Raw genomic sequence first — 10,807 nt, forward strand, 5'->3', positions numbered from 1 at the left:
CGATAATATCACATTATTTCAAATTTAATCAAATTAATCAATCAAATCAAACATTATATATATATTAACTATCATTTTTATATATTTTATTATTAAAAATTATTATTTATCTCCATATTATTTGTCTCGTATCACGCACTAAACGGTACCTTAATGCATGTATTTTACACACACAAACAGTCTATTTAATAATGTATAATGGGTTTTCCGTGCCAGATCGAGCTCCATTATAATTTAGAGCGTTGACCAATTTGACAGCCTTGCAAAAAGGAAAATATTTGGAAAAATATTTCGCATTTTTAAAAAAAATTTCCAAAAAAATAAAAAAAATCCTTGATTAAGGCACAAGGAAGCAAGTTGCTGTTTATTAATAATAAATGAAATACCAACATGTTTCCACGAAGTCAACTAGTGCAGAAAGAGGAATAACATTTTCTCATGCATGGATCTAAATCTATTTTAACAGATCAATGGCACTTGTTGCTCGACTTTGATTGATTAGATAGTGTTATTATTTTTTCGAGAGAGAGTTATGGAGGGGATGAAAGAAATTGCAAGAGCCTACTACGTTAGAGCAAGCGAAGAGGAAAGAAACTTGGTGAACCAAGGTTTTGCACAAATAGATGTGAACGGGGATGGCTGGGTAAGTTCCCTAGAATTCAAAAAATTGATGAATCCTGGCGAATCACACCAGAATATATTCAGACTATTCGACATAAACGGAGACGGGGCCCTGGATTTTGATGAATTTTTGGCTGTTTACTACGTCACTGTAAAGGTCAACATGCTTCTGGGCTGCAGTGGGTGCAAAGCCTTTCTTCTGGGGCCATTCTTCTCGTGCACGCTGTGTCTTGGAAAAGGCGACGATACATTTGACTTGTGCTGCGCTTGCTACACAGGAGGAAGAGTGGCGCACGAGCACTCCAAGGAGAATCTGGTGGATCAGTACTCGTTGATCAAGATGATGAGAAGTCGAGCGACTGCCGATGCACAGAAGCCCGGTCCGGCGATGACAGATCAACCATTACCAACTACTGATGCCCATTTACAAAGAAATCAGGGAATCAAGGTACCGTAGAATTTGTCAAAGTATGTATGCTCGATGCATTTTCGTTTCTGATCTTTCATTTTACCCGCTTAACGCCTTCTCGAGTTACTAATGCTAGATCGAATACCTGGACTAAATGTAGTAAATGCGGATTTTATTTATTTTTTTTGAATGTAAATGCGGAAATTTCATTTATTATAATATGCAAGATATATTAGTATCTATAAAAAAAATGAGAATTTAGTATATTATATCATAGAGCAAAAGCTATATTATGAAATTAAAATAATATATATTTATCAAAATAAGTGATAATCGGTGTTACGTGTTAAATACTACATAATTTCAATGAATTTTAAGAATTAATAGTCCAGTGTATATCCTACGAGACCGATCGATTCACTTTTATTGATGACATTTTCTTGCACCTTTTTTCAAAAATTAGCTAAATTTGAGCATTTTTACCGCATGAACATCTATTGGAAATTTTGGTAAATTTTATACCGAAGTGTATATATTTTACTAGAAAACAGTAACTATACAACGGCTGTAATGTATTCTTGATCTTGGTTACAGAAAGAGATGGAAGAACTCCGCGAGATTGCAATAGCCCAACATCGAGCAGGGTCGCCAGAAGTTCAAGCGCTGGCACATCAGTTCTTTCAATCTCTCGACACCAACGGAGATCGCAAGGTAGATGTAGCAGAGTTCTTGGCATTCACGAACCGGGAAGGTTATACGCGCTTCAACAATCCGGATTTCTTCAGGAATCTTGACAGAAATGGCAACGGCACACTGGACTTCTGGGAGGTGTTGACTTTGTATTTCATTATCAAGAATGGACGACCATTCTGCGACTCCTGTGGCAACTTCATACCGGGGGCGTTTTTCTCATGCGTCGACTGCTATAAGAGTGGCAAAGACACGTTTGATCTATGTCGTGATTGTTATAAATCTATGAAATGGAATCATCATAGTCATGGTGGCCCTCCTCAGTTTTTAGACAACTGCACATTGCTATTGGCCGCAAAAGTTTCGACATGATCGCGCTCTTGGTAAGTCGTTTTTAGGGTTGCATTTGGATTGAGTAATTTGAAATATACGACTTCAAATATATTTGCATGGTTAAATAACTTAAATAAATAAAACTCAAATTCATAATTCATATTCTATTTATTTACCCTATAATTATACTAATCATGATGGATTTCGAATGACTGAAATATTCGAAGGATTTGAAATTTATTGTGATTAATATAATTATAATTTAAATAAGCAGGGTTATGGATTTGAAATTATCTTGTTTAAGTTATATAAATGATGAAAATGAATTTCAAATCCATGGATTTCAAATGTTTCAATCCAAATGCATCCTAAGAACTGATATTGCATCTAATAATACTTCTTTATTTTCATACGTGGGTCAAAAAAAAATGGACCACACGTCTAAGAATAAACGTGAATTGTTGGACGCAAACTTGTGGCAATATTCTAAGGTAAGTTGAACTCAACCCTCAAGGTAGGTTTGAAATAATAAGGATGGTCAGTTTATGGGGAGAGTCCGATTTAAGTTCTTCTTTAGAAAGTGAAAACATATTGGTATTTATATCGTGAGACTAGTTAACTATGGATTCATCTAAGCTTATGTTTGGTTGGATTGATAAGGATTGGTTGCTTAATATTCCAATTCAATCAATTATTTGTTTACAATTTCATATATTGAATCTTAGATAGAAAACTTACAATATTATTCTTTATATCTTTTTAATTTATGCTAATTATTTAAATTCATAAAATTATAATTTAACATATTATCCCAGATTTAATCAATCATATGGTTTGAAAGCATGAAATTTATAAAAATCTACATTTTCATTAACTTGTCTTATAATCAATGTGATCTATCACTTATGTTGCCCCAAGCAGAAATTGTGATTTAAACATGGCGCGTATGGGTATACATACTTGGTATGGATTTTGCATCCGGTGCATTTCCTTTGGTATCTTTTGGAGAAAACTTGACCTATTTATCGTTCTATGGCGTGTTTCAAATTACATCCAAATTAAACTATTTTTATTAAATGTGAGTATTTGAATATCATAATTTTTCAACTATACTAGCACTTTAACATGTGCATTGCACGTGAAGTCATGTCGTGCGTGCATTCAGGAGTGGTATATCGTATCATATCGAAAAATGTGTACTGTATATCGTACCGAAAATTGCGGTATTAAAAATATTTATACTGAAATCGTACCGAAAATTTCAGTATTCGAGTATACTGATTATACCGAAATGTTGCGATGTACAAAGATTTCGGTAGTGTATCGACATATACTTTTTTATACCGAAAAATATATTATATTTTTTTAAAAAAATTAACTTTATTATTTAAAAATATTATATATTTTTTAATTTATATATTATCTCATTATTTCTATATATATTATTAATTTTCAAATTTCATACTGTTATCATACCAAGAAACTCGCGCGGTATAGATACCATATCATACCCAAAATTTCGGTAATTCAGTATTTTTCGGTACGATAACTCAGTATACCAAAAATTCGATATTTTTTCTCACCCAAGTGCATTTCATGTTCTTATAAGTTATTATAAGAATCATTATATTTTTTTATATCATAAAGATATTAATAAACATCAAGAAAAAGAACAAGATTTGATGAGTCCGTTCAAGATTCTTACTCAGAAATATTCTGATATATATTCTAAAGATAAAATGATCGAAGTCTATATTGAAGAGATGAAGAAAGATCTTTATAAGAATATTGGATGTTCAGACTCCAAATCGGATAAATCTATGGCTTCTGAGTCGAGCAAAAATCAATTCATCCATTTAATGCAAGAGTGGGTCTCATGTGAGACCGTCTCACGAATCTTAATATGTGAGACGGGTCAACCCTACTCATATTCACAATAAAAAATAATAATCTTAACATAAAAAGTAATACTTTTTCATGGATGACACAAATAAGAGATCCGTCTCACAAATACGACCCGTGAGACCGTCTCACATAAGTTTTTGCCTTAATGCAAATGCAGGATGCTCAAGTTTCAGATGAAGATATTCCCAATTTCTCTCATATTAGTAATATATTTGAAAATTTAAAAAATTCAATAAAAGACAATATTAAAGATGATTAAAATATTCATCTTTAATAATGACAAAGTTAGTGAAATATCACTATGAACTTTTGACTTTGTAACCTTGTTACTATTTTCTTTTATAAAGCATTGTATTATTTATATTTTTAGTTGGAATCCGAGGTTTCATGTCTGACTCTTCCTTTTATATATAGGTTGTTTTGTGTTCTTAAGAGGACACAGTCGAGTTTGTTCTCTCTATTCCCTATCAATAAACAACTCTTCTTGTGAATTTAAATAAAAATTTCAAGTTCTGAGTACAACTTTGTAAGTTTACTTTAATTGTTTATTTTTCTGTTTTATTTACTGTTTATAATTTTTATATTTCATAGATTAACTTGAATGACAAGCTAAAATATTCGTGCTAATTCATTATCTTACTATTTCATAAAATTCACAAGATAATTGTTATCGAATAAATTTACATAGGCAAAATAATTTAAATAAATTTCATCAGCGCTTTTTCAGGAGGAGTTCAGTATAGTCGGATAGAAGGGAAGCGCATATCGGAAATGAATCGGGCATCTATGGAATGAATAAACCTTTTGTGTTGTCTAATAAGCTGCCATTTTCATATCTTGAAGAAGAAAATCGACAAACTGAATAGGGAATCACCTGTGGTCTGAATAAGATCCAGCAGGAAACACAATGGATAGGACGCATCTCAAACATAGGCAGTGTTGCGGAAAAAAGCAATATTGGTTACGATTTTCACAAAATTCAAGAGACAATACAAGTGGCTCAGGTTCAACTTTTCGAATTCAGTTTTTCCCGAAGAATCTTATTCAAAAGCCCAGATAATATCTGCACATTGTATTTAGAATAACTGAAAAATAAGCACACAGTCCATGCTAATACAAAAATACATTACAACAAACAAATATTGCCTCTTTTCCACTTCTTTATGCTCTATTTTTATATTCTCGTATGAGCAGAAAGATTAGGTTCCAGTTGCATAAAATCTATCAAACCAGACCATTTTCAGGAATTTGAGTGGTAAGACTACCAATGTATACGTATTTTATAAAACAAAAACATGCTCCCCGAAATGATCGGGTCTCCCAGCATGTATAATGTGGTCGTTGTATTGGAGTTGAATGAACATTGAGTATTAATCTTTGTACAAGTAACAAAGAAAGATGCATTTAATAAGATTCCTTCGACTGTTGTGGCAGGAGATGGTTCAAGAAGTAACACAGGCAATGTACAAAATTTGGAAGAGAATTTGGAAGAGAAATACACAAGTCCCTTAGACTTGGAAGTTAGAAAGAAACTGATAGTGTCAACTATTGGTAGCACATAATATTGAAATAATCAAAGGTAGAACATAATGTTGAAAACATTAAAGCAACAGGTATATTTATGGTTAGATACAGCTACCTCTTTGCCAATCTTTCCACTTACGGTTCCACCTTTAATTAAGGCTATAAGCTCAGCCAATTCCCGGGGGGTAAGCTTAATGTAACTTATCGACAACTTTTCATTGTTCATATAAGCAGCAACATCCCCCATTATCCAATTAGCAGCAAGTTTTATATCTGCACCTGTACCAATAGTTGCATCAAAAAATGCTGCCACCTGCAAGACATTTGTGAAGGCCAATTATGCATCTCATTTTATTTTAATTATGCATTATATTCTTATTATTAAACTAATTGTTACACTTGAATCTTCATTTTCATATTTTCACAAATATCACACGATTTTGGTTTCAGTTCAGATTACATTTTTTCTCGTTCGACGTTAAATTCCACCACTCAACCTCTAGGCAAGGATCTCAAACTACCAATCCTTACTGACAACCAAATTTCCCTTAGGAAATAATTGAAGAACAGGACTCACATCAACATCATTCGTGAGAAACAGAACATCCTGAATACTTGGCCCAAGTTTCTCATATCTCCGCCGCTTCATTTCCGGTAGTTCAGGTAAGGAGTTAAGAATATTATTGATATAATCTTTAGTGAGATTAACACCTGGAAGATCAGGCTCTGGGAAGTAGCGATAGTCAGAAAGTCCTTCCTTATTTCTCATTGTAACTGTTTTCTATTTTGTAAAGCAAACCGATTGTTTAGTAACAGATAAACTACCAAACTGGCCCATCTACTCTTCAAACTTTGGCATACTAAAGAAAAACAGAACCTGAGCTCCTTCTTCCAAGAGGCGAGTTTCCTGTACAATCTGGTCGGCCTGACCTTGCCTGTGAAGAAGCGCCTGTCTTGAAATCTCAAAGGCAATGGCCCTACTCACAGATGAGAATGAGTTCAAATTCTTTATTTCGACCTGGTCATGAACAAACAGATTAATAATAGAGATTAACTATCCACACAAAATGTGAATAAACAACAAAAATAGCAAAGAAAACAAGCAAACTAACACACATATCAATATGGTTTGGTACAAAGAAGCAACATCATGGGTAAAACACAACCAGCTAACTAGAAACAAACAAAAGGTCAAAGAGATGTTGATCCTCTTTCATCCAAATCTTTAATATACATAACTTTCTTCGTAAATATAGAAATTACCCCTCGAAAGATGGTTGAATTTGCCAGCGGTGTGAAAGGAATAGCTTTAAATCTTGAGAATGAGAATGTAGGGATTGTTGTCTTTGGTAGTGATACTGCTATTAAAGAAGGAGATCTTGTCAAGCGCACTGGATCTATTGTGGATGTTCCTGCGGGAAAGGCTATGCTAGGGCGTGTGGTCGACGCCTTGGGAGTACCTATTGATGGAAGAGGGCTCTAAGAGATCACGAGCGAAGAAGTGTCGAAGTGAAAACCCCTGGAATTATTGAACGTAAATCTGTGCACGAGCCTATGCAAACTGGGTTAAAAGCGGTAGATAGCCTGGTTCCTATAGGCCAAACCATAAATGCTGCTGCAATATGGATAGACACCAAACTGTGGAATCCTTGTCAAAAAAGGGAAGGAATGGTATGGCAGGGTCAGCTGCATTTCTTTACTTACTTCAAAAACTAGTCAAGATTTTATGACACCCGTTCAAGATTAAACAAGTTTGGAAATATCGAGTTGCTACCAGATTTTGGCCAATGGACAACGTGAATAACTGAATATTCAGGATATTTTTGTCACAAATTTTATGTTTCTACAATAAGGTAGCGGATATGAATAAAGCACAAATTTACCTTCGTGCCAAACTCTAACTGGCCAATTGGATGAACTGAGATATTGACATCACAACGTAGTGATCCTTCCTGCATATTTCCATTACTCACACCCAAATATCTCACTAGTCTCTGCAACTCTGCAGCATATTCTGCTGCTTCAATACCTGTTTTCATATCAGGTTCCGACACAATTTCAAGCAATGGAACTCCTGCTCTATTCAAATCAACCTGTCAGAGGAAAATGTCAACAACTCCGTCAAGTCATAAACAGCCAAGAAGAGAAGCCCGATCCTAATCTATAAAGAGTTCAACATCGTATCCTAAGAAATTAACAATATTAATGAAGAGCGGTGTCTAATTATTACTCTGTAATTAACAACATAACTTGCTGAGAAAATTGATAATCTCTAAAAATTCAAAATGAGAAAATTGTTTACTGCAATTTATAATAATATACAGACGATACAAGTAAGTTCAGACTGAAAATTGATAATATCTAAAAATTCAAAAGGAAGAAATTCATGTGGTAACACAAATAGAAGCCTTCTCGAATCAAAACTAAAACAATCGTGGGGTTTTCAAACAACGCACGACATGGCATTTTGCAGGAGTTCGATAAATCATTTTAAGTATTCTGATTCTTTACTTCGTAAAAGATTTCAAGCAAAACAAGTATAAACAAGGTCCTTTAAACTTGTTTTATTGGTCCAATTTGGTGCCGCTAGGCAGAAAAGAAACACTACGCGTTTAGAATCATCATGTTTGAAACAAAACCCTAAAAACATCTATAACACATAACTAGCATATGAATGAATATGCCACGCCATATTAAATGAGAAACATGAAGCAAATCCTCACATAAATCAAAGGCAAGTGATCATTTAACAAAGGCGAAAGGTAAAATTTACATAAGCATTTTTATCCAAAATTACTGCTCCAAAAATCTTCAAAGTTCAACCAACTCAGCCAGATATCTAATTACAGAGAGCAAGCTTCCCTGTCAATTCATCAGGCACCCCATAATCAAGGCTTATCTCTCTCATGGGAGGGATATTCTCCATGGAAAACACCATAAGGTGAGGGAAAGATAGATTATTGTGATCGTACAACACAAGCTGCACCATTGCATTAGGACTTGAACTGTGGCTCATGTAACATGCAACATTCCTCATTCTTGATACATCCATAGCAAAATCCAAGGGGGGTATTGATGGATATGCTGGACGAACATAATCAGAAAAAATTTGAGATAAATCTCCCCATTCAGCCCATCTATCACCAAATCGACTAGGATGTATTAAACTATCACCATTCATTGTGAAAATCTGAACCTGGTCTTGTGTAAGCACAACTCCAGCATACTCACAAATAAAAGAGCCAGCCTGAATCAAGTCCAGCGACCTTACCCCCCAACCAGTCTCCCTAGACCGAAATACTTCAAATCTATACTTAATCCCTTTTTGGGTAACACGGTTCCGGCAAGTGGGCAGACACCTACAATGCAGCCCACACTCAAAAATCAATGGTTTTCCCCTCACTAAAATACCATTCCGGTCATATGCAAACTCACCCCCATTTTTCATTGCACAGAAGCAATTATCAGAACATCCCCCATGGCATTGGCATCCTGTTTGACTACCCCCATTGTACACAAAAGAAGGGAAAATTGTTGAGCTAAGGTACTCATAATAAAGGGGATCGTGATCCCCATCGATATCGTTAAAGAAAAACACAGGAAAATTCTCCTTTTTCATTGACAAATCAAGTGTAACATAACCATTTGGTCGAGCTTCCAACGGATTTTTCTTCAAACTCTTCGCAAGCTTCATTACCGCGCTTCCCATTTCCACCTGATCCTCAATCCTCACAAGCTTAAACTTAAAAACCCCAAAACCTGACTTCCCCACATCAAACCATGTCTCCACTATTCGATACAAGCCATCATAAACATAAACTTTATCACTGGCACCACCTTCATATTTAAAACCCCGAATAACCCGTACCTCGAGTCCATAATTCATGCTCCTCTCCAATGCCAAATTTCCCTGTTCTAATCTCTGATGCTGAACCTGCCTGTGATTGTCCTGCCCACCATGCCCCGTGTAAATTATCACATCCCCCGCGTCCTCATCATCTTCGTACCCTCCAGAAACAATTACGCTCGTTGCAATAGGCTCTCCATTTGAGCTTTGGCTAGCTGGAACATAATCAATCCCGGCTTGCACCTGCCCATGCAATCCAACAACACACAACTCCATCCTGAAAAAGAATACATCCCCAATTGAAACACCTGGGAGATCGCCCACAATTCTCTTATCCCGATTCAACCACAACCCATGGTCTCTCAGCAACGCCGCCGCCTTCAAGTCTCCTCTCGCCTTTCTATGTGGACCCATCACATCACGATGCTTCTCATCCTCAACGACAATAAACACGCGCAAGGAGTCGAACAACATCCGGTTTTTCCGAATTAAGTCACGGTGGTAGCTCCGGTCCTCGGGTTTAAGGTCCATGACACGAACTAGCTCAGACAAGCGCGCTGGGAATTTGCGGGCTCTGCCACGTGGCGTGAGGTCGACATTGGAAAGCTGGTCATCTGGGTTTTCAACAGGGACTATCGCCAGTAAATTCTCGTCGGAATCTGGGAGAATTGAATCATCTTTGTACTTCTCGAGGCGTTGAGCGAAAGCGAAGCGGAAAAGGTCAGAAATGCGGTCATATTCGGAGTATACATCGGCCTCCGCAGAAGCAGGGGTGGAGAGCGGGGCGGGTGAGGGGAACGGGCAGGGGCTGGTTGGAACATGAAGGGGTGGTGGGGGTAGGGGAGGTCCATCGAGGGGTTCAATCTTAGGTTCAATTTTGGGTATAACAGTGGTGGTAGAGGTGGTGGGAAGAGAGAGATACAGATTCAGATCTTGAGTTGGTATTACGGTATTGGAACCCATTTTTCAAATTTCCCAGAACTTTTCCTATAAAGAGAATAAAGATCTTTGTGCTGAATGTGTGCACCGTGATCGTGGTTGAAGGGAGGAGTGACAAAGTGATGGCAACTATATTCGCCGGTACCACCGTACCGCTTGGCTTGTGTGTGCGCAACCGGAATACCCTACAGGTTGGAATACATCGTTGGGTAGGTGGGAACCGTGGGATGAGAATAAAGTTATTTTTATACAAAATAATTTATATTTAGTGGTCGATGGGAGGAGAAAATATTATCACGTATCTTTTGATAAATGAGATAAAATTGATTTTTGAGTGGGTCTTATGTGAGATCGTCTCACAGATCTTAATCTGTGAAACGAGTCAACCCTACCCATATTCACAATAANATCTCACAGATCTTAATCTGTGTAACGAGTCAACCCTACCCATATTCACAATAAAAAGTAATATTTTTTCATGGATGAAATCTGTGAAACGAGTCAACCCTACCCATATTCACAATAAAAAGTAATACTAT

General features: G+C 36.2%; 3 protein-coding genes across 3 annotated transcripts; 1 reads left to right on the plus strand and 2 right to left on the minus strand.

Annotated features, from left to right (window-relative positions):
* Positions 1 to 407: 407 nt before the first annotated feature.
* Positions 408 to 2,662, plus strand: LOC140970238 (uncharacterized). Its single transcript, XM_073431891.1, has 2 exons — positions 408 to 1,069; positions 1,625 to 2,662. Exons 1-2 carry the CDS (start codon positions 533 to 535, stop codon positions 2,090 to 2,092), a joined length of 1,005 nt encoding a protein of 334 aa, XP_073287992.1. The 5' UTR covers positions 408 to 532; the 3' UTR covers positions 2,093 to 2,662.
* A 2,008-nt stretch (positions 2,663 to 4,670) lies between these two features.
* Positions 4,671 to 7,971, minus strand: LOC140970234 (glutamyl-tRNA(Gln) amidotransferase subunit B, chloroplastic/mitochondrial-like). Its single transcript, XM_073431886.1, has 5 exons — positions 7,939 to 7,971; positions 7,366 to 7,575; positions 6,360 to 6,500; positions 6,060 to 6,263; positions 4,671 to 5,795 (listed from the first exon to the last, which is right to left on the minus strand). The coding sequence occupies exons 1-5, from the start codon at positions 7,969 to 7,971 to the stop codon at positions 5,532 to 5,534; spliced, it is 852 nt and encodes a 283-aa protein (XP_073287987.1). The 3' UTR covers positions 4,671 to 5,531.
* On the minus strand, positions 6,360 to 10,482 carry LOC140970233 (histone-lysine N-methyltransferase family member SUVH9-like). The gene is made up of 3 exons (XM_073431885.1): positions 8,256 to 10,482; positions 7,366 to 7,575; positions 6,360 to 6,500 (listed from the first exon to the last, which is right to left on the minus strand). Exon 1 carries the CDS (start codon positions 10,290 to 10,292, stop codon positions 8,322 to 8,324), a length of 1,971 nt encoding a protein of 656 aa, XP_073287986.1. The 5' UTR covers positions 10,293 to 10,482; the 3' UTR covers positions 6,360 to 6,500; positions 7,366 to 7,575; positions 8,256 to 8,321.
* Between the last annotated feature and the right edge of the window lie 325 nt (positions 10,483 to 10,807).

This window comes from Primulina huaijiensis, unplaced genomic scaffold (assembly GCF_012295235.1).
Source record: "Primulina huaijiensis isolate GDHJ02 unplaced genomic scaffold, ASM1229523v2 scaffold43375_ERROPOS137452+, whole genome shotgun sequence".
Classification (NCBI taxonomy): domain Eukaryota; kingdom Viridiplantae; phylum Streptophyta; class Magnoliopsida; order Lamiales; family Gesneriaceae; genus Primulina; species Primulina huaijiensis.

Bases quoted from the DNA above. Each gene is read 5' to 3' on its own strand.
- LOC140970238 (XM_073431891.1), top strand. From the start codon at position 533: ATGGAGGGGATGAAAGAAATTGCAAGAGCCTACTACGTTAGAGCAAGC. The intron at 1,070-1,624 runs GTACCGTAGAAT...TCTTGGTTACAG, and splicing joins AAAGAAATCAGGGAATCAAG to AAAGAGATGGAAGAACTCCG.
- LOC140970234 (XM_073431886.1), bottom strand. From the start codon at position 7,971: ATGATTTATCGAACTCCTGCAAAATGCCATGTC. The intron at 7,576-7,938 runs GTGCGTTGTTTG...TTCCTCTGACAG, and splicing joins CTCCTGCAAAATGCCATGTC to GTTGATTTGAATAGAGCAGG. The intron at 6,501-7,365 runs GTAAATTTGTGC...GTTCATGACCAG, and splicing joins AGTTAGAGTTTGGCACGAAG to GTCGAAATAAAGAATTTGAA.
- LOC140970233 (XM_073431885.1), bottom strand. From the start codon at position 10,292: ATGGGTTCCAATACCGTAATACCAACTCAAGATCTGAATCTGTATCTC.